Below are 23,204 nucleotides of genomic sequence, written 5' to 3' on the forward strand. Positions count from 1 at the left end.
TTTTTTATTTGATTTGATTGATTGATTGATTGATTTCAGTTCAATTTATAAGAGATGCTGCTGCTCTCTACACTCATTTTGTTTCAAATTGAAATAAACATAAGTAAAAGTTTAACATTTCAGCAATTTTGAAATTTGGGATTTTTTTTATTTACTGGAGAAAACTATAAGGAGCTATGTTTCTGTTTAAGTTCTTTAACTTTTTAAGACATGCTGATGACCCTGAGAGCTCCCTGAACAATTTGTTAAAAGAAAAATCAACATTTTGCAAATAAGAGCATTTGTTCAATAAACATATGATCAGATATTTAAACAAAGCGAAGAGTTGGAGTTATTACTTTTTTTTATTTGTTATTTGATGCCAACAATTTCATGCTGTGGTCATCTTTCTGGTGTAGGAGTAGGGGAGCTGGGGGGCAATGGGACAAAGGCATCCACTTGAGTGGGGGTGGGGCATACACCCCCCCCCCCCCCCAGCCAATTTACAATGTCCCCCGCCTATTTACGGGCATGCTGAAGGGGCATCAAAATGTGCTAGAGGGGCATCAACCTCGGGACCCTTCCAGTCGCACCCCAAAACTTGTTGTGAAGTTGGCTAACTAACAAAACAAGCATCTAAAAAAGCAATACCACTAGCCCTTGCACATTTGAACTTGGCAGAGGTAAGCAAAGAAACATCTTGACTCCGTTTATACAGTACATGAACATTTTTAAACAAAAACAGTCTAAACAAGTGGTGTGATTTTTGTACTTCATCATCATGTAAAAAAAAAACACAACACTGTCTCAAAATTGGAAGTGTTTTAAAATGCTACTGAATGTGTTCTAAAACAGCGGACATTCGCACACGCAAGTATGTCACAATGTTGAAACACACTGCTGGTGTGTAAGTGTGTCACTCAAGATAATGAGCTGGATAAAAGTCCTCCAGGAAGGTATACATCTAATGTGAACATCTGAAATAAATTACGTAATCCCATAACTCAAAATTGAAATCCAAACCAACAGCTAGTGGAGTATTATAAATACACTTTTGAATAAGATCCCGAGGACACGCGTAGTTGCTGCACATGCGGTACAGACACGGTAACCGTGCAGAATTCAAAAGGGTAAATGATTAAGCTGCAGTGTGTGTGAATAGGAACTGGCAGTGGGCCTTCACCCAGCACTTTGCATTCACACAGCAGCTTATAAAAAGACACTGTTAGTGTTTTGTGTGTGTGAGTGTGTTTTTTGTTCTTCTTTTTGATCAGTAATAAAATATTCCATTATTTTCTAAAACAAAACAGGGGCAGTCAATTTGTGTACTTCCACAAAAAAAGCTGCTTTGCATAGGAACTCTTAAAAAACAAGTACGATATTTTGAGATACCGTATATTATATAAAGTATGCTCCAAAATTTAAAAATAGCCATTTGAGGGTGAAACGTTCAAAATATTTAGACTCATTTCTATGATGATTATTGCCTTTTGAGGGACCTTACATGTTGTTGCAGCATTTTTGCACTGAATATAAAACTTTAAGGCGAGTCGCTGTTTGTTTATATTGTTGTGTTTTTGCAATATTGTGGTAATTCGGATGTGATAACTGATACTTTCATACCACAATAATAGTGGCATGAAATATTCATACTGTTTCACATTAAATTTTAACATTTACTTAAGTTATGAGTTGAGAACAGAATCACTCCACAGCATTTGGAATGACACACATGAATATGCTTATTTACATCGGTACGTTAGCAATTGGAAGTTGCGCAATTTGACAGTTACAGCGGCTAAAGACAAATAGCATATTTGTCTTCCTCCTTTGAGAGTTCCTAAGCAAGTGCAGTAGGAGTCACAGCAGCAGCATCGTGACCAGTAACTCTCTGCACTTGTAAAACATCTCCACACCTCCTCCTCCTCCTCATTTTGTATCCCTTCTTCACCTTCTCTCCTTTCAGTCGTTCTGTCTCTGTCACCAGGCAACTAGCCTTTTCTCCCTTATGCTTTAATCGTTTTCTCTCTCATCTTTGCTACTCTCTTTTCTTTTACATTATTGTACTGTTTTTTGACACGCACGCACACACTTTTTCAACCTGCACATCAAGCTTTCATACTTGAGTGCTTTCTAAGTGAATGAACTCTAAATTGTGTTCAAAGCCTGAGACAATTTACCAATTATTATGATGATTATGACTATGATTATTATTATTTTGATTATTGGGCCAGAGAAGTGACGCAGGTTTCAGTGATGGCACAATATCTGATCTGGGTCCACAAATTATTTTAAATTTTAAGTTGCCACGCCCACTCAAACAAATGTCCAAATAGTCATCGATTAATAAATCGAAAGGTGTTGACATTTCATCTGTTGAGGTTCAACATCTGGCTCGTTCAGATCTCCTTTTTATGTGTTCTTTGTAGTGTTGTCACAATACCAATATTTTTTACTTTGACATACCTGCATAAAATACCTCAACACCGGTACCGAAATGATACCTCGACAAAAATCTAAATCATCGGCAAAAGCAGCAAAATTATTTTTATTAATTCAAAACATTAGGATGTATACATGTTAATTTAGATATAGCCTATAAATTAAAACACAAGCAATATAATAATGAAATGAATGGCTTTGTCACCAACTGTAAATGCAGAGACCGTTGAATGAATTCACCTGTAAAAATCCCAGATGTCCTGGATGCTGTTGCTCCTATTACTAAGATCATTTCATGCCGACCTAAAACACTTTGGAAGTGAGCTACGAAAACATAATAACTTTGAAATTGAAGTGCAGGAAAGCGGAGCAAAAGTGGAGAATAACCCAACTCCAAGTTCATTTTGACCTGTACAGACAAGATTTCGTGCAATAGTGTTCCATCCAACCATTTTTATTCTAATTTTCAAGAAATGCGAAAATAAAACTGAAAGGAAGCGCTAGAAATTCAAAAAAGGGCCCAAAATTTGCAAAAAAGTTTCTGCACTTAGAAGGGGTGGATTTTGAAGCGTATCGAGAAAAAAAGGAAAATGCAAATTTTGCCTATGGAAACAGGTTTTGCGATTAAACGGTGACAAGACTGGATACACGTCACACGTTTTGACTGGATATTACGTCACACGTACGTTTGTAGTCGCAAAGCAATGGCAGACGATAAAGTAAGGTATGTTTGGGGGGATAACGAAACTGAAATATTTTGGGAATTAATTAAAGAAGCAAATATTAATGCAATTTTAGATGGAAAAGAAACTACGGTTTATCAAGAATTACTGTCGCTGTCTGTTGTTGTTCTTTTTCTTTTAAATTAATGGAGGATCACATCTCTATGGTGTATACCGCCACCTACAGCGGCGGAGTCCCCTCTCAATATTCACAAAAGAAGTACAGATGAAAACGGGCATAAGTGACACGTCCGTTTTGCACATTATCAGTAAATTTGCTTTAAAAAAAATTTAAACAATTGGATGGAAACCCCACAAATGTCTCTGTAATTTCAACAAAGAGTCAAAGCTAGACACTTTTCTGAAATCATTAGTATGAACCTCAACAATACTCACACTGTATTTACTGTGGTTGATAAACTCACAAGTCCCCCAAATCAAATAGCACCAGAACTCATCTCAACAGATACATGCAATGAATTTGCCTTCTACTTTAGTGAAAAAGTTCAATCCATCAAGTCTAACAGTCACAAACCAGCAAAATTGAGCAAAATTACATTAAACTTAAAATTACCCAGGGATAATTCAATTACCATGACAGAATTTGATTCAGTGGATCAAAAAACTATAAGAGATTTGGTTCGGCAGTTGAAACCTTCCACTAGCTGTCTTGACTCAATACCACCTGACTTTCAAAACTATCGTGAAATCTGTTCAAACTGATTTACAACAAACAATCAACTGCAACTTTACACTGGCTGAGCTGTCGAATAGATTTCAAAATTCTGCTACTGGTCTATAAATCACTGAATGCTTATGGTCATGAATACATTCAAGAAATGCTGATTGAAGATAAACCCAGTAAAGATCTGAGATCTGCAGACGTGGGTTAATTAGTGGAACCCAAAGTTCAAAAGTAAACATGGTGACAGATTGACGGTTACAGTTTGCTTGGGCTTGAAATATATTGACGGATTAACGATGGCGAGATTCTTTTAGATGAACTGATTCTAATGATTCAGTAAGAACTGTCATAGCGACTAGCGTCATCAAGAGGGCAGGAGTTAATCTACTATTCTAGGAAGACTTATGAACTAAAGTACAGGAACAAAGTTTTAAAGACTGACAATAGAAAGATTAACCTTTATCAAAGGAGAGAATGAAATGATCTGTTCATAATCCCAAATATAAAGCGCATCTGTGTGGAGGTCCTGTCATGGATTGGCCTCATGATTTTTGGGGAAACAGACTCTATTACCTTCATTGATGATGGAACACATGATAGGAACAGCAAATGAAATCAAAAGTCTAAAGAAGCATGTCTTCCAATGATGCATTGCGGAGTTTGTCACTTTTTTTTTGTTTTACTCATGACTGCCACCTCTGGCCTAAAGTGTAACTGCAACCTCTGTGTCAAGATCATGCATGGTGCGCGTGCGAGTACATGCGCTCAAATAAAATTGTCAGTTTTCTTGGCGTCTGAGCTGGAGTTTGCTTGGGCTGTGCTCGAAGATGGCCTCTTGTTTTGTTTTTTTTCCCCAATTTCCACCCCAGTTGCGTCATACGCCAGCTAACATAACAGCTATCAAGGCACCTGTTCCAACTCAAAAATGATTATTTTTTTGAATGAACCTCTTTTGAGCCAAGGCACATATTTCACATCAGAGGAACTCTCACAGCACACCACTTTGTAAAATGATTCACAAAAAGTGGATATACAAGCTAATTATGGTTATTCACCTTTTGTCATCTAGTGGAAAAGCAATTGATTGTTGGACTGTAGGATACCTTTATCGCCAAACTTGTGTTTGCTAGGTGACCTAACAACAACTGACTTACCACATAAACAATTTCAATCTACACTTGTAGCCCTTACTATCGCAAAAAAAACAATTCTTAAATCTTAAATCACATTTTAATGGAAAAAATATCTGCCTCAAATAAATACCAAATATCAAAATTTATGTGGAAACATGGTCTACGTATATAGAATTTTTTAACCTAATTCTGGTTACTTAATTCTGCCTGTTAGTGAGAACCACCACATCGTGATAACTTACATTGATGTTTCTGCATTTGGCAATTTATTATTATATTATTAGTATGGGATTTTTTTAAATAGGTTTTAGGTGAACTAATGAATACACACAGACTCGCACGCACACACACATAATCAACCACAAACAAAAAAATTATAATATATATATATATATATATATATATATAAAATAAAATAAACAATACTGAGCTCTCCAGGAAAAAAAAAAAAAGGAAAAGCAATTGAATGTTTTGCCTGATTCTATTCATGGTCAGCATACTTCATCAAAATGATTTTTTAAATTAGAAAATATTAAATTTTACTTTGCGCTGACGGCCCGCTGAAGTGAACGAAGGTAGTGTCTCGACATGGGGAAATGAGCCCAAATTCCGGCGCCGTGGCAGCCGATAATTGGCCTGTGAGCAGAAGGCTGCTTGGCCGCCGAGGACTGCCAGAGAGCTCACACTTATGATCACATTGCATGTAGGGCATGATGCCCAATTGAGTGCAGAGAATGACCCAGCCAAGGAATTTTTGTTATTTTTTTTTAAGGTAGAGTACAGTATTATGGGTGTTTCGGTTTTCGGCACTGGTTACCCTTTGGCCATGAATTTTCATTTTGGTGTATGTGCCTCCTGACTTTACAAAGCAATTGGGTCTCATTAACTTGCAAAAGTATACTTCAACTATACTGCAAGGAATCAAATTGGCAATCTTACAAACTATTTAGGAGCTGTGCACCAACCTAATTCAAAAAATAAAACTGTGATAGTTAATCAGACTAGTGTTGTTCCGATACTGGTATCGGCAGAGGCCCCGATACTGCATTAAAACAGTGGTATCGGTATCTGTGAGTACTAACAAGTAACATGCCGATACCATTAATTTTGACGCTAATATAGGACTTTGGATGCAGCATCTTGTCTCTTGCTCATGCACGACAATCACTGATGTGTGACATTTTCACTGCATGCCGAGCTAAGATATCCTATTGGCCCTTGAATGCTCTGAACCAATGGCAGGACAGCTTTTTCATGTTGAGAAAAAAACGAACTTAGGTATCAGTATAGTATCGCCATCGGCCGATACTGCAAAGCTGGGTATCGGAATCGGGGGGCAAAAAATGGTAACGGAACAAGACAAGTAACAACAGGCTGCTTGGAGACGAAGAGTTTTTATCTTCAGCACGATACCCTCAGTGCTCTATAGGTCAACATGCAGGCTTAAGAGTCATTAAAAAAAAGCCCTTATTCATAAGGAGTGCCGCTCCATGAGAAGTTGTAATCATGGTGCTTTACGACTGAAGATAAAAGTGGCAGCTGAGGGGAAGAAAATGTACTTCCAAGGCAGCACAAGTACAAGCTCCAATATTGATCTGCAAGTATTTTTTTCACATTTCTGAATTTCATACCCTGATTTATTAATTTCCTGTTCTTTCTGTTGAGATTTCAATTTTTTTTTCAAGGTCAACTATTTATTTGTAATTCTATTATTTTATATCAGCATATTTGCCTCAGTGTTCCACTCTCCGCACATACAAGCCAACACAGGAGGGAAAAGAATGTCAGAAGAAACAAATTACTCAGAAACAATTGCTATGCTTCCTGCATTGCTGGGTGGTGGTACAGTAGCGCATCCTTTATTGGCTTGAGGCAGCTTTTTAATGTTTATGGCTACACATCATCAAGGCAGGAGCTCCGCGCAGATGGAAACACACAGCTGTGCCGTGCTGCGCTCTTACCGTCGGCCTCAAACACCAGTTAGCACACTGCAAAAGCAGAACCACAACAGAGGGAACTCAAAAATGAAAATGCAAGAAGACAAAGGGCTTTAAACGCCACCAATTTTGGTAATGCTTAGCTGGCAATAACCTTGTAACTCCTGGTAAGATCCTGGGTGGACACACACCTACTGTGGAGAGACTAAGGAATCCATTAAGTAAAAAATGAATAATAGGAGGTCTGGTTTAGGAAAACGTGGATAGACAGATGAATGTCTATAGTTGGGAATAAAGCTTCAAACTCATGCTTTTAGTTCCAATCAATACATATTTGGTATTCTCTCCAATTAGTGCTATTTATTCTATCTATTTTAATGTATACATGTTAAATAAGTTGAATGGTTGATTGCAGGGTCCGATCGATATGCATTTTTTTTAGGCCGATGTCGATACAGATTTTTGGCAGAAAAAAATGCTGATTACCGATTAATTGGCGGATTATATATACTGTATATATATATATATTAAAACTATCCCCCCCTTCCTAACTTTCACTATTAAGATTTACTCTGCTTTGAATGACAAGTGCATAGTATGACCTTATCAACAAATTTCATGAAGTATGTAAGGTTATTGTATAGATAATAATAATAATGCATTGGATTATTTATTATTATTATTATTATTATATAGCGCTTTTCTAGACACTCAAAGACGCTTTACAATGGAATGGATACATTACTCATGCACTCATACATTCACACTGCAGTGGCGGTAAGCTACTTAAGTAGCCAGCAGCTGCCCTGGGGCAGGCTGACGGAAGCGTGGCTGCCAATGTGCGCCTACGGCCCCTCCGACCACCACCAAACATTCGCACCTTCCATCCACCAGCGTGAGTAGCACTGGAGGCAATGTGTGTGAAGTGCCTTGCCCAAGGACACAAAGACACATGACTTGGGGAGAACGAGGATGGAACAGCCAACCTTCTGGTTACTGAACAATCGTCTCTACACCATGAGCCACGGCCGCCACAGATGTGTGTCAATAATAAAACCATTCTGACTTCTTTACAACTGCTATACTGTACATGGTTAGAGTACATTATTGGGCTGGAAAAATAGCAATCACGATTATTTGATTAAACAATTTGTGAATTCAAAATTTAGTATTGATTCAACTACTAAGGCTGCTCAACTGCTTTAAAATGTCATGGTAGCATCATGTGCATTCATCCCTGCACTTTTTGTTAAGCACAAATTATGTTGTAAATATTATGTGAAATTCAAGCCTCTTGCATTTTTATTACTCATTTTTATTTTAAGCATTAACATTTTCTTTTATATTTTTTTTATCTTGTGTTATTTTCACAAGTCTTGGGACTTACTGGGCTAACCTGGTACACCTCGGGAATTTATTTCGTGCCATGTCATGTGAAAATGTGTGTCAAGACAAAAAAATCCTTGGATGTTTGCATCCTTGAATTTTGAGAAAATAAATGCTTTGAATAAATGAAATACCAACTTTAAATATAACTTGGAAGGAGAATGACAAAATAAAAATAAGAACGTGAAATAAGAATAAAATATACTCAAACAATAGAAACTGAAAAAAACAGTAAGAACAAATACTGACCATTCCTGTGTGTTTTGGCCTCTTGGGGGCAGTATGGTGCCGTGCATCCATGCTGTACACACTTAAAGTGAGTACAGAATAAAGTTACGATTGAATTGTATTAAAATAGCAAATTTTTCACACATTGGGAAGAATAGGGTAGATGCCACGGACTTCCGACTTCCGGGTTTCACACACCAGTGTCGTTTCCGTCCACTGATGACCGCGTTCCAACACTCACACTCCACTCCTGCGCCCCCCAACCGCACGCATCTCAACTCTCTGAAATGCTTCAGACAACTGAGACAGACACACTACGTAACTACTACTAACACACTCGCAAACGTCGACGAGAACGCGCAAACGAGGAGCACAAAAGGCGGAATTCCCGCCTCCTTTGTGGCATATACCGAATTTGTGCCTTTGTGTCGTGTTATCTTACCTGTGGGTATGTGTTCCCACGCCTTTTGTGTGTGAAGATTCGTTATTTAAAGGAAAAACACTACCGAAGTTGGTGCTAACTTCCGGTTAGCATTTGGATGGGATCCTCCCTCCGCTTTTAGCATTAGCGCTAGGCTAGCGATGTTTTAAAAACGAAGCATGTTTTGTATTTAAATATACAGTGGGAGTTATTCTTATTGTCGTGAGTTTAGTTTTGTAGTTAACTCAAACTGGGATGCCATTAAACAGCTTAAAGGCGACTCTGGGATAACAGAATAACCAGAATAACATACGGTACAAACTTGCTAGTTGCTAATCATGATACGCAAGAAAAATGGTGCCTTCAGGGCACTTTCACAACGTCGGAAACTTCGGGTTTCTTCGATAACGTTTCTAATGCTTTAAGGGAAAAATATAACAATTCCAGACCTTAAGGTGGCAGCAGTTCCCCAAATCCTATCCAATCAGAGTACGCCTCCGTCTGGCGACGCCACTTCCACAACTTGGGCCTACAATGAGATCCATGCCAAGCCTCTAGGTGGCAGTAGTTAGCCAAATACCGCTCATCTCTTGACGTCACTTCTCCATACGTGATACTAGCACGGACTGTCATCCGTTGATCTGTATATATGCGGATCAGTGCTGTCAGCGCCCACAAGACTTTTTTTTTTAATTCATTAAAAAAAAATACTTGTCAACAGTCAATGAGTACATCATAAACGGACCATAGAGGAAAACAAAGAGGACAAATACAAAATTTTAAAAAGCTTCCACGCCGCCTTCCCCCCCGCCCCCCTTTTTTTTTTTGAACAACTTGAGGTATGTGATTGAATGACGTGTGTAGAGGACAACGTAAAACTTTGTTTACTGATGGACACACGTGACCATGGAGATAGAGAAATACACAAATCTTCACTTTGGCCGGAGTTTTAAGAAAACTTTGTTTGTAATGGAAAAAATCCCCGCGGACGTGTGGATGACAGGGCAAGCCGCAGAAAAATATCTCCCGTTTGCAAAAAACCCGGCTACGTGTATACATGGCCTTATTCATCAGCTGTGAGAAAAGTTGGCCCCATTTTTCACTTACCTTTGGAAGATTAAGTGCAACATGAGAAATGGTTCTTTCTTAGCCAAATGGTTTGACAGCCTTAAATCAGTCGTAAATGGAATAGAAATGTACTGCTATGAAATTAATTTAAAAACATAAACTTTTATGTTTCAATTTTATTCTGTGCTGTGGTTAAATTTTACACTTTTGAATAGAGAATAATGTTAGTGAAGAAAGAGGTTCTAAACCAAAGTTAAAAGATAACTTCCTGAATCAATCTGTCAGTTTCAGTCTAAAAATTAACATTAGAGTTTGTTTCACACGATCGTTTCAACAAGCCAATTGCGGTTTGGTGGGCAGTCGCTATCAATAGACGTGGCAGGTGACTGGACAAACATTCTGTCTGGCACATCCGTTGTCTGTCCATTTCACAAGTTCCACAAACTGCACCTAGTAAATAGCAAGCCTCTCATGCAGCCAATTGGGAGAAAAAGTGGACAAATGTGTTCTCCATCAAGAACTTTCAATGGCATTCTTTGCTTTTGCTTGTCTTTAGAAACCATGTTCTCATGTCGCAATGTAAACATCCACACATGACATGACTTTACTATTGTTGAAAAGCTTAAAGTTGTTGTGTACTTGCAAAAAGAGCATATTGTAATTGGGGAAATCATACTTTTTCCAGTGGCTTTACATGTGGTAAGTGCAGAAGCAGTTCAGAATCAATGTAGTTGATAAGTCCCGCCAGTCCAGCATTTAAAAGACACATAACAGCTAGCCATTGACCTTATACTGTACAGTATTTGTGAAAACATAGTTATGCCTTGGCCCCCTATGTAAAGAAACATTAATCCAACCTCCCAGATTAGTTCTTCAAATACATATTTCTCTTAATTAATTCTGTTTAAACTCAGTATTATCGCTCGGACTGCACTTGACCTGAGGAGTACAAGAGTGGCCATGTGCTCACAACCTCGTGTAAGTCTTTCTTCCTATGCATTAATCATCTTCAAGACTGAATCCTGCTGTTCCTGGTCATTAGTCAGCAGGTGGCAGTAGTGTGAGGAAGAAGAAAAGACAAAGTCAGACGACAACAGGAAGGAGGTTAAAGCTCGGGATGGAAGATAACCAGGAAATATCCCAACTACTACACTATGTGTGAGTGTGTGTGGGTGTCCTGACTCTTGTCCCATATTTTGCTATAGTTACAATTCTTATTAGGGGTGTGCCAAAAAATCGATTCTCAGAAGAATCGCTATTCTCATTTAGTATGATTCAGAATTGATTTTAAATGTCCCAAAATCAATTTTATTTAAATTATTTTATACTGTTTTCCCTTTGTTTGTGTGTGCCTTTATTTGGAGCGCTGTTCATGTTGTACCCGATTTGGCCACTTAGGGGCAGTGTGGTTCCACGGGGTCTGATACACTGTTAAGTTGTAGCAACAATAGAGAGTAGAAGGAAAAAGTCTGGATCAAGCTATTCCGATAAAAGTTTTTTTTTCCCAACGTAGAGCCGTTCTTTTGAGAGATAAAAGTGCCGCGAGTAGAGCACTAATTAGCATTAGCGAGTCAGACTGGAATAGATCATTACAATTCCTTGAACATCTATAAATTGAAGCAAAAATCATTGTCAATCAAATCATTTTGAATCAAAAATTGTCCTTAATCGAAAATTGATTCTGAATCGAATCGCACACCCATTCGAATCGAATCGTGAGACATTCAAAGATTCCCACCCCTAATGACTATCCATCTTGAAATTGTACTAGAGATGTGAAACAGCATATCTGCAAAAAGCTCAGGGGACACCAACTGCATTAGCAACCCAATATAGGAAGCTTGCACTAATTACCCATTCAATCTCCATCCAGAGATTTAGGAGTCAACAAAAACCTTGAGTCTGACAACAAATGCAAAAAAATTACTGATTATTGTCATAGCGTATGGGGGACATCTGTGTTGTGTGTACGCGTGCGAGCCTGACACAGAAACACCAGCTCAGAACATTTGGACATTTTTATTTTTCCCCAAAAGAAAAGTAGATACTTATTGTTCTAAGTATGTGCTTACTGTTCTTATAGTGTGTTGTGTACTTGAGATGGCCAACACAGCACACAACACCTGAGCTAGATCAGTGGTGTGCAAACAATGGCCAAGGGGCCATTTGCGGCACAACATATAACTAAAAATGACATTTGACACGGTCCACAAGGCTTGTTTGAAATAAGTAAGTAAGTAAGTAAATAAGTAATAAATAAATAACGGTGGAGGTGGCCAGAGTAAGAAGGGATGCCACCACTAATAAATTAATTGATATACTGTAGAGCTTTTCCAGATATGCAAAGATGCAAATAAAATATAATGACTAAAATAATAAATTATCTTCAAAACAATGGTGAATAAGATACTTTTAGAATCAAAAATTGTTTCTTTCACTTTCTGCCTTGTGCTTTTTTTGGTTCTGAATGTAGAGATGGGATTTGGTCAATGATCTGATCTTGACTAGTGGGATACAGTGCAGCCATCCTAAAATCTTCAAAATCCTGAACTAATTTGTCTTATCACATTTAATAAAAAGCTGAAAATAAAATAAAATTAATATAATTGCTTGGTTGCTAGCTTGATTTCTGTGTGTTTCATAAATTAAAAAAAATTCAAAGCTGCCCTCGCATCCTTCAATGTTTCTGTATGCAGCCTTCAAATGAAAAAGTTTGGAGACCCCTAAACTAGACTATTCGCAACAAGTCAAAGTCCCATTGTAGCACATGATTGTAATTTTATGAAGATGCAGTACTGTGAAATGACACTGTGCAGTAAACTTTTCAAAAATAATCAGTCACAATGTTTGTGGAAAAAAATACATGTCACTGTCAAATGTCCTACACTTTATAGTATTTGTTAAATGTGAACTCTGCTGATTTTACATTATCTCCCACAATGTAATGCAGTACAACAGTTCAGTCCTGTAGATAAAAACTAGATTGCAACAAATTGGATTTCCTGTTAGAATCAAGCACAGTTACCTTTGTTTTTTCATGCCACAGTAACCTACTTAAAACATATATTTGAAATTATTCCTAATTATCAAAAATCTGACTTTGAGAGAAACAAGGAATCAAGACCCAACTGTTGATCCAATATTTAATATCTATTTCCTTCCTTAATTGCAGCTCAGTCCAAAGATAAATTCCACATAAACTGCAAAAAGCAAACTGCAAGGACACTCTGCTCTGATATTTGTCAATTGGGAATCACTGTTTTCTTTTCTCTTTTTTAAGCACGTCGGTTCGTTGCATGTGCGGCATTTAAAAAAAACACACACACGCAAAAAAAAGAAGAAGAAAAAAACACTGGCTTTGAGATGCTGCAGAGCCACTGTTCCACTCCACAGCTGAGCCCCTATCATCACTGCGCCTGCCGGGTTATGACTCATAGCCTGCCGCCTGCCTTCCACTGATGCTCCAAGCCACAAGTAACACGGAAACGCTCCAGTAAACAACCCCCCGTCAACGAGGCAGCAGTATCGGGCGTGTGAGTCGCTGCGAGCGGATTGTAAAGACGTTTCGTCTCGTGGTCTTACCTTTGACGTTCGAGAAACAAACTCAGATCTCCCTCGCAGGTGGCTGCTGCTCTCTGGCCAGTTCGTCTCCTCTTTCTCCTCCTCCAAGACGTCGCATCGCTCCCACGGTTCTTTATGGAGAGGGAATTCCGCGCACAGAGCGGCCGAGGTGCACAGAAGTCGGTTTAAGTCTCAACTAAGGGACACACTAACAAGTGGACCTCCGAATTATGGAGGAAAGCTTGCTTTTTTCTGGGGTGGAGGGTTGACGTTGTTGACGCATTCAAGGACACCTCGGAAACTTGAATGTTATCTCTCCATGCGTTTGGTAGAGTGCGAAATATCAACTAGTTCTTGGCAAATTAGTTGAGAATTTTATTATTCACGTAAGAATAAATAGTATGAAATGTAATGTCATAAATAGCAATGTAATAGACAGAAAGCAGTTTGAAAAATCATTTGAGAACACCATTACTGTACTTTGTAGTTTGCAATCAGACAAGTTATTGTTCCTCTTTGGAAGTGTCACTCCAGAGTTAGCTGTAATGTTTTTAATTATGTTTTAAAATAGAATTTATAGTAGAACTAATAATACGGTATTCCATTCCGTTTTCAGCGGGAAATACCATTTGTCAACAGCTGAAATAAAGTGAGGGGCCTGCCAGGGTCCTAGTGCTCAGCCATTTCTTAGTCATTTCTATCTGTTTCAGTGTTCAACAGGTGTTGACATGCAGTCAGTGAAACTATTTTGATGCTGATGTAGGTGGACATGATTTTTTTAACTGTATTTTTATACATTTTTGATATGATATTACTTTAATATTTGTATTGACAAAGCATGGCAGTGGAAGTAATTGCACGTTAGTGTTATGGTGCTGTATGATCACATTACCTCTAAGTCAAGATTGCTGGGAAATATATGTAGACGTTACTGATTTTCTCTTAATTATAGGTATAGAAAATGCATCTGTAGGAATGTGCAATGTGTGTATGTGTGTGTGTGCCTGCGTGTAATACCCATGCAGTATATATAGGCCAGATACTTTGTTTACTGGTACTGGCAATGGGGAATATGGTATTTTATTGTCCTGAACACTCACTCTTTATTGACTCTGACTTCATCACATGAAGTGCCATCCTACTGCTTTTGTACGACTAGCAGTACTGAGCTTTAAAGCATTTCCTATCTCGTGCCATTTCTACGCTACCCAAAAATCTGTATTTATGTAATGTATCTTAATGCTGACAAACACGATATTTTCTTCATGCTTTTTCTACTGACTGCTCCTCATATGATATTTTAACTTTTAATTGCGTTAGTTGCATCTCCGTTGTCATGGATACCACCCTTCCTTGCATGATGTGTCCAAGCAAAGCTTTACTAAACCACATTGCATGTGTGTGTGCTCAAGTGTGCGCTGGGCAGAAGACAAGTGCGTTTAACTGAATTCACCTTTGAGTGTGTGCTTCTGTGTGTCGTCCATGCTGATCCCAAGCCGCGGTTAAAATGTGACCGCCCTATTGCCATGGAGACATGAAAGCAGCTTTGACAGGTTGTGTTTTATTTTAATACAGAAAGAATTGTATCACAGACTTACTGCATGTCTGTGTCACAGACTTACTGTAAGACTGCATACTCATTTCATATTTACATACCTACCAGTAGTCAAAAGTTTAGACACACTTTCCCATTGGATCGCATAAAAAAGGATCTCGGACCTGGGAACTATACCCTTACTCTATAAAACCCATCTTCCCCAAAAAATAAAATAAAACGCTGATATAGGCCTATATAAAATGTAATGTTTTATTTTGCGGAGCTGATCAATGACATCATTGGTCGATTGGGCAAATTAAGACACTACAGCGAATCACTGATTTTGCAGTCTAGTATTTCTCCTCTTTTCAAAAATAAAAAGCAGAAAAATTCAAAGTTCCCTCACATATTTTAGATTGCAGCAAAACCCGTGTCCGACAGTTGTACATACATAAATACATATGTATTTAATATTTGAATTATATTTCTTATATCCGTTTTTATTTTCAATTTTAGTCATTTATATATTTGGTCATTTATTTATTTTCAAATTTGGCAGTTTTTGTCTATACTGCCAGGACGAAATGTAATTCAAATGAGGGGGCGGTCCTAAGCGTTGCAAACTGCCTTTCACTGGTCGAGTGAGCGGCTTGGCGAACAAGGAAGTCTCGACGGCTTGCATTGGAGAACTCCAGCAATGGACGACTAACTTGTCCACTGTCACCTCGACTTGTTGTCGAGCAACTCAAGCCGCAAGTTGTGGTGACAGACTAGAGGACCAGATAGTCGCCCATTGCTGGAGCTCTCATGCAAGCTGGCGAGACTTCCTCACTCGACCAATGAAAGGCAGTTTGCAACGACGGATTCCAACCCAAGACATGCTTAGGACCGCCCCCTCATTTGAATAACATTTATTTATTTTTTATTTTGGCAGTTTTGGTCCTCCATATACACCTTGGAGTCTCTGGACTGATTGACTGTCAGTCTGTAACAATCAGCAGTACGGCCGATAAGCCCGTGCGCATTACAAGTCACAGAATAAACAATTAAAGCAAGTTTGATGGTAGCTATATAATAATAATAATAATATAATAATAATTAAAAAAATAAAATAAAATTAAAAATTAAAAAAAAGAGAGAACTGACACTGTTATTTATATTTACATGGCAATCAGTGATTGCATTATAGTGGTCTACTGTATATTTCTTGACCAGTGGACACATCTCCTGGTTGCTGACAGATTTGTGGGGCCCATTGACAAGCAACAACATTGCTCATTGCAAGACAGAATGTTAAAAGAACAGACAGAAGTATTGGTTGCATTTATTTTGTTGATTTATTTTGTGATTTGGGCTCAGAAGAACTAAATTGCAGATAATTGATCATTCAGCAATCTCCTCTGTGGTGGGACTCATGGAAAAAAACACTTAAAAAAAGGCCACACCTTATAAAAATCATCATCATCATCAGCCATCGCTTTTCAAAAACGCTGGTCCTGCCCAGAGTTGAAGAGAGCTAGAAGTCTGGCAAATGAACGTTATGCACAACCACTAAATCCAAGCGTGACATCTAGTGGTGAAATTTAGACTAATTTTAAGGATCATCGCTGAATTTAGTTAAGGAGATTTTAGGCACATTTGGGGGTGAAATGGCAAATAATTTAGTAGTAGTTGTTGTTTAAAAAAACGAGGTTAATAAATCATGATAAAACAAATTTATCCAGCTCAACCATCAACAATGCGCTTATTATTTAATTTTTATGGAGCCTAACTATTCAAATGTTTATGGTTTGATGCAACTCTATTACATATAGTCTAACCAGAAAAACTTTTTTTTAATGTCGAATTGATACATTTTAAAGATTGCTCCATTTTTATTAAACAACTAATTTAATGTTAATCTTGCTCAACTTCAGTGACAGCCAGGGTTGCAAACCAACGGTTATGTTAAAATGTTTGCTGCTGAAGAAACTAACCTATATAATAAACACGTCCGTATTTTGTACAGGGATTGTGTGAGATTTTCTGAGGAATTAGTGAGCGGAACCTTTCACTGATCGTTGCGTCAACTCAGACCTATTTAACTGTAGCGCAAGAAAATACGGAAGTAAACCGTGTTTCCCATTTCTATGGTGGCTGGTGCATTTAACGCCGTTCTTGTTTGAACATTAATTTGAAGAAAGAGAATGGCAGTCAGCGCGGTACATCTGGAGTCGGACGCCTTCCTGGTGTGTATGAATCACGCTTTGAGCACGGAGAAAGAAGAAGTGATGGGTTTGTGCATCGGAGAGGTAGAAGTCACCCGGATCGTCCACATCCACTCCGTTATCATCCTCCGTCGCTCAGACAAGAGGAAAGACCGGGTGGAGATCTCTCCGGAGCAGTTGTCTGCCGCCTCCACGGAGGCCGACAGGCTGGCCGACATGACGGGCAGGCCAATGCGAGTGGTAGGCTGGTACCACTCCCATCCGCACATCACCGTGTGGCCCTCGCACGTCGACGTCCGGACTCAGGCGATGTACCAAATGCTTGATCAGGGCTTCGTGGGCCTCATCTTCTCCTGCTTCATCGAGGACAAAAACACCAAGACGGGCCGCGTCTTGTACACCTGCTTCCAGTCGGTCCAGGCCCAAAAGGGTTCCGAGTACGAGCGTGTGGAGATCCCCATCCACGTCGTCCCGCGCGAGGCTATCGGTAAAGTTTGCCTGGAGTCGGCCGTGGAGCTGCCGCGGATTCTGTGTCAGGAAGAACAGGATACATACCGCAAGATCCACAGCTTGGCCCACTTGGACCCGGTCACCAAGATCCACAACGGATCTGTGTTCACCAAGAACCTCTGCAGCCAGATGTCGGCGGTGAGCGGACCGCTGCTTCAGTGGCTAGAGGACCGTCTGGAGCAGAACAAGCAGAGCATCGCGGAGCTGCAGCTGGAGAAGGAGAGGCTGACGCAGGAACTGAGTGCCCTCTGAGTGGGGGTGGCCACTGGGTGGATTTCTGTTTGTGTTTTAAAACAAATGAGACCACTTAACATGCAGTGGTCAAACAGCGACTTTCTAACCTATCTATGTTTGAATAAGCATCATTTGAAAGATTTGGAGTTTGGACTGTTGGGTGCACTGTTGTACGTACTGTATATAAAGAATATGGGATGTAAAAGCTCTTGGTCCTGTTTTTTGATGTACCATACAAAAGTCAAACCAATCCGTACTTGAAAATGAAACTTCACACCTTTCACTGCTAACCGAAAAAAACAAACACTGGTAGTAAGAATTAAGAAACATATTGGATGAAGGGGGGACGGTGGATCAGTAAAAATTAAGAGGTTGTAAACTAAAATTTTGAAACAAAAACACGTTTGAAAATATGAATGAAATCTTCAAGGTGTGTTTTTAAATAAATTGGAAAGAAAAAGAAAATAATTGTCTTAATGCTAAATGTTTACGTAAACTCCAAAGTGACAAATTGTATTGCGGCTACTGTATGAATATCTAAAATTCAGAGCTTTCATTTTACATAAACAACAGGTCAGGTTTTGGTATTTTCCTGTCATTAATGACAACTTTTCTGTAGTCAAATTAAGTGGATGCCAATGAAGGAAGTAAAAATTACAATGAAGCAGCACACCGGTTTGACAGTTGCAAATCTGCCAAGTTCCTCTACTTCATTAGGAAGGTAAATGCAGGTGCATTTTTGACTAGGTTTACCACAAAAAAATATATATATTTTGGACAAGAATGAACATGTTGACCTTAAATAAATCCGAGGTCATTCAAAATGAGCATTCTTCAATTATGTTTACCAACAGACTTAGGGATTTTCCTGTTGGGCCGAATTGGTCCTTGGCCACCCACTCTCTCTTGTTCACATTAACACAACTAATGAATATTTTATTAGTTAGAATTCTATTCATTTCTTAATTGCAACAATAACACTATTATAGCAATATTAAATGGACCCGTTGACAGCCAGTAAACATTTTATTTGTTAGAGTTGGGAGTTTTTTTTAACTTTGGCTCCTGCAAAATGAAAAGGACATTGAACAATAATAACAGTTGCTGTATAATTTGTGTCTCACATGTCTCTGTTGCCGATTGGTTTAACACACCCATTATAACGACGCCTCAATAGACAGATACTACAGTGATAGAAACCTATACTGAACTATGTTGGCTAACACCTGGCTGCTATACTAACTTTTTCCTAAACACTTTCATACTGTATTCAGAACATTCTAAGGAAATTCCACCATGGCTGTAGTCAAGGGTAAAATGAGAAAGAAAGAAAAAAAGCTATTGTTTGGTATGCTAACTTACAGTAGGCCTCTATCAGGTAGCAACTTGAACACAGTAAGCACAAAAGAATACGGATGGGAACTCTTTGATTTCAATATTTTGAACATGACACAAATACAAACAATAGACAATGAAACACTCGACAACACATATGTAATGCTAACAGCTGGTATTGTAATAATTATAGAAAATTCAAAGCGCAAAAGCAGACTTATGGAATATGATCATCCTTTTTTTTTAAACCTGCATGTTAAGAGTCGCGGGTGTGCTGAAGCGTATTCCAGGTGAGTTTGGGTGAGAGGTGGGATACTGTATAGTATATAGTGTCCCACCTCCCACCCGGGGTATACCCTGGACTTGTCGCTCCTTCCCAGCAAATCACAATCATGGATATTCATCCATTTCTATAGCACTTCCTCATTAGGGTTGTGGTTGAGCTTTAGCCACCCCGACGGACACTGGATGGGACGCGGAACAGGTATATACTGCACCTATTGTCCCAAATTACTCTCGAGACTACATATGAAATGTATAAGAAACTGATGTTACATTCGTACCTTTAATGGTCAATAAACAGAATGCCAAGATTGTATACAATGTTTTGTTTAATTAAATTGGGGGGGGGGGGGAGAAAATATTGCACCTGCTACTGCTAACAGAATGACTTAATATATATTTCATTGAGAAATATCTCCAACATTTCCTTTCATTAGTAAATTATTGGCAGTGCAAAGTAAAAGAAACAAAAAAGTAATAGAAATGATCAAATATTAACATTGGACTTAATGTTTCAGCACACACCCATTGGTGAAAGGTGAATAAGAAGTCAAATCTAGGTCTGTGTGACACAAAAGTGCATGTTGGAGACAGAAGAAATACTGAAAATGACCTAGTGTGATCTGACCATTTTTTTATCAGCATTTGTGGAATTCCGTTTAAAAGGGTGGTCCTCCGGTTGTGTCATTTGTCTACTGAACAAGAGCAGTTAAAGGTAGTGATTTGCTTCGTAAGCAGGCCCATAATAATGAAAAATTTAATTGAATTTTTAGTCATCCGTCTCACTTTCACTTGTGTCCTCAGTACCAGGTATAAGTTTTCCTTTTCTGCTGACTCTATGGACTGTCGGAATGGACCGACGAGGTATTGGCGGTAAATGAACATGGCCAGCGGGAAGCATGTGTCCTCCAGAAGATCCATGATCGGTGATCTCTTTGGATAGCTTCTCTATCTGCTCGGCTTGCTTTTTCACCAGTTCCTGAAGACACCAGATCTGACCTCTGTCTGCTCGCATACTGCAGGCCTGAAGATGCTTGCCCTGAGCACACACAAGTACAGAGGTTCAGTCTGATATGTTATGACACAGAGATGGTGTAGCAGGGACTGTAGCCCTGTCAGAAATCTGTGTAGACTCAATTAAGCCCCTCCAGCATTTTATTTGATCTTCTAAAATAGATTTATAAATTATTTCCTCAGCCCCCTATGCATTGGTTAAGTCCACCTTTAGCCCTGGGAGAGAAAAAATCCTGGAGAAATCCCTGTTATGACAACAATAAAATGCACTAAGATTCAAATTCACACACACACACAAAAATCTAAACATTTGTTCAAGTTGATTGGTTTAATGTATTTTTGCTATTTTCTTCATATCAAAATACGGTTGACATTGTTTTTAATTTTCATACATCTACCAGTTCTCAAAGTGGGGAACCCAAATACCACCCTCTAGTGGTAAGCAAAAGAATCACTGCATTATTTTATTTACTTTTTAAGTTCAGTATGTTATCATTTAATTTTGTAGATTTTTTTTCAAATCGGTATGTTTCCATTTAATCTTGAACTTTTTTTTTTTTTTACTTTTATGTGTACTATATTCCAATCAAATAATTTTTTTAAGTACACTTTTTTTTTTCCTGTAATGGTGCAGCGTGTAATATTATTACATTTACTTTTAGGAATAAAACCTATGTGTCACTTTTGATGAACACTTACACCTGCTGTGTTTCTGTATTTCAATGTTGGTCGTGGTGTTGGTGCGTATGTGAGGTGGTACTTGGTGGAAAATGTTCGAGGAGCACTGATCATGAGAACATGCATACACATTTGAGGGTGGCACATTTGTAATTTAATTACAATTTTCTTTTGTCTTGTGTAAAGTTTGATCTCCAACTCCTTCTTCTGTTCAAAGAGGCTATTCAAGGATTGGAGACGTTGCGAGTTGCTCCTTGTCATCACCACCAGAGCCTCACGAGAATTTTGTACTTTTTTCTAAATGTCACAGACAAAAAAAAACAGAAACGTGAAATTTATCCAAGAAGACTCACGTACACAAAAGCAAAATTGAGCTTACATCCCATTGTTTGATGTCTTTGGCATTTGCAATTTCTCGCAACATTTTCTCCTGCTTCTGCTCTGTAGCCGTCTTGTTGACACACAGGGTCTGCAGAACCTCCAAATCTACCTCTCTGCCAAACCTTGTCATCATCAGCTGGTGACACAGCTTCTCCAGCGCTGCACCAAAATTACAAACAAATTCAAGTGAATATTCCAGAATTAGGAGCTGAAGGCCTTCAGATGTTTTTTTTTGGTCTTACACACGATCTGATTGCCCATTTCTTTGCGTTCTTTGATGAGCCTGATGTGCTGCTGACGGGCCTGATGGTATACTTCTGTCTGCTGATTCTTCTCTACAGCCAACTCGTTCACTCGCTCTTGCAGCCGTCGTTGTTCCATCTTTGGGAGCACCAACGCCGAGCTGAGGTCCAAAGGTCCTTGGCGAGTGATGTCAATCTCAATCTGAAAACCAGCAGACAACAGCTGACTTAATATCGCTGACGCCTGTGAACACTTAAATTTTTTTTTTTTTTAAATCATTGCGACAACACGTTTTCTTAACCTGGTGCAGCCGAAGAGGAACCACAACATCTAGTTGGTTCATTTTCTGCTGTTTCTCTCTGTTGACTTCCTCCAAGTCATCCTCTGCTGCCTTAAGACTGATTTTCACTGATTTCATCTGCAAGTCCATAGTTAAAAAATTAGCGAACACAAAAAAATGTTGTGTTGCAATTAGGCATGGGTCGATATTAGATTCTGATGGTATGACATGAGCAAAAATGTCGTGGTGCCATAATATTAAGATTACTGATCTAAAATGCCCTTTTTGAAATATGCGTGTAAATAAAACAGCATTTTTTGTTCATTTAACACAATGTATTTTTTTTAAACAAAATATAGAATATTTGGTACATTACGAAACATGTACCATGTAAAGTAAAAAAAACAAAAAAAAACAAATTCATGAGTTAATAAATATTCTTCTCTTTTAACACTTCTTAGCAAGTCACAGTGTCTCATCACTGGTGAGTTATTCTTAGAACAAACCGGTGGGCTACTCATGTTGTCCTTTGGGCTAACTAGTACACGCTGGCACATATGTGTACAGGTGGGGGGTTTTAAGGACAATGCAAAAGGCACCCGTGTAACTGTAAATGTGGCTCTTTCCTCTAACCTCCCTCTGTACCGCCTCCTCCGCGCTCGCAGAGAAGCAGAAAAAAGGCACTCGCATCCAATTATCTTCAAAGAGGCAGTTCGTTTGCTCAACTCTGCAAGCAGCCAATCATATTGTGCGTTGCTTATAAGAATTCTCCTCAAAAAAGGAAATAAGAGATCACTATTATAACAGACAGTATTAGTGGTTATTGAAACCTTGACTTTTTCACTACAGTAAACTGTCAAAATGGTTATTGACTAAAGCCGAGTTGTAATTTCATGGAACGCATCAAGTACATTTTCTGAAACTTTTCTTGACAAATGTAT

General features: G+C 38.6%; 3 protein-coding genes across 6 annotated transcripts in view; 1 reads left to right on the plus strand and 2 right to left on the minus strand.

Annotated features, from left to right (window-relative positions):
* Positions 1-13,844, minus strand: part of rab27b (RAB27B, member RAS oncogene family) — a 45,597-nt gene extending 31,753 nt beyond the window's left edge. Inside the window, exon 1 of the mRNA XM_077543020.1 lies at positions 13,584-13,844. The gene's annotated coding sequence lies outside the window, so the exon portion shown is untranslated. The remainder of the gene's footprint in view (positions 1-13,583) is intronic.
* Positions 13,845-17,171: 3,327 nt separating this feature from the next.
* On the plus strand, positions 17,172-18,255 carry brcc3 (BRCA1/BRCA2-containing complex, subunit 3). The gene has a single exon (XM_077585746.1). The coding sequence runs from the start codon at positions 17,286-17,288 to the stop codon at positions 18,066-18,068; it is 783 nt and encodes a 260-aa protein (XP_077441872.1). The 5' UTR covers positions 17,172-17,285; the 3' UTR covers positions 18,069-18,255.
* A 1,205-nt stretch (positions 18,256-19,460) lies between these two features.
* The window catches only part of LOC144063838 (cilia- and flagella-associated protein 44-like), a 28,290-nt gene continuing 24,546 nt past the window's right edge, over positions 19,461-23,204 (minus strand). For 2 of the 4 annotated variants that reach the window (XM_077585738.1, XM_077585737.1), the window contains exons 30-34: positions 22,285-22,401; positions 21,983-22,184; positions 21,739-21,899; positions 21,522-21,656; positions 19,461-20,706 (exon numbers count right to left, since the gene is read on the minus strand). In XM_077585738.1, the coding sequence (XP_077441864.1) occupies positions 20,437-20,706; positions 21,522-21,656; positions 21,739-21,899; positions 21,983-22,184; positions 22,285-22,401 (885 nt within the window). In that variant the 3' untranslated portion in view covers positions 19,461-20,436. Of the gene's footprint in view, positions 20,707-21,521; positions 21,657-21,716; positions 21,900-21,982; positions 22,185-22,284; positions 22,402-23,204 lie in introns of all 4 variants that reach the window. The other 2 variants (XM_077585740.1, XM_077585739.1) reach the window with 2 other exon arrangements.

This window comes from Vanacampus margaritifer, chromosome 14, assembly GCF_051991255.1.
Source record: "Vanacampus margaritifer isolate UIUO_Vmar chromosome 14, RoL_Vmar_1.0, whole genome shotgun sequence".
Lineage (NCBI taxonomy): Eukaryota > Metazoa > Chordata > Actinopteri > Syngnathiformes > Syngnathidae > Vanacampus > Vanacampus margaritifer.

Coding starts and splice junctions, on each gene's coding strand:
- brcc3 (XM_077585746.1), top strand. CDS start 17,286: ATGGCAGTCAGCGCGGTACATCTGGAGTCGGACGCCTTCCTGGTGTGT.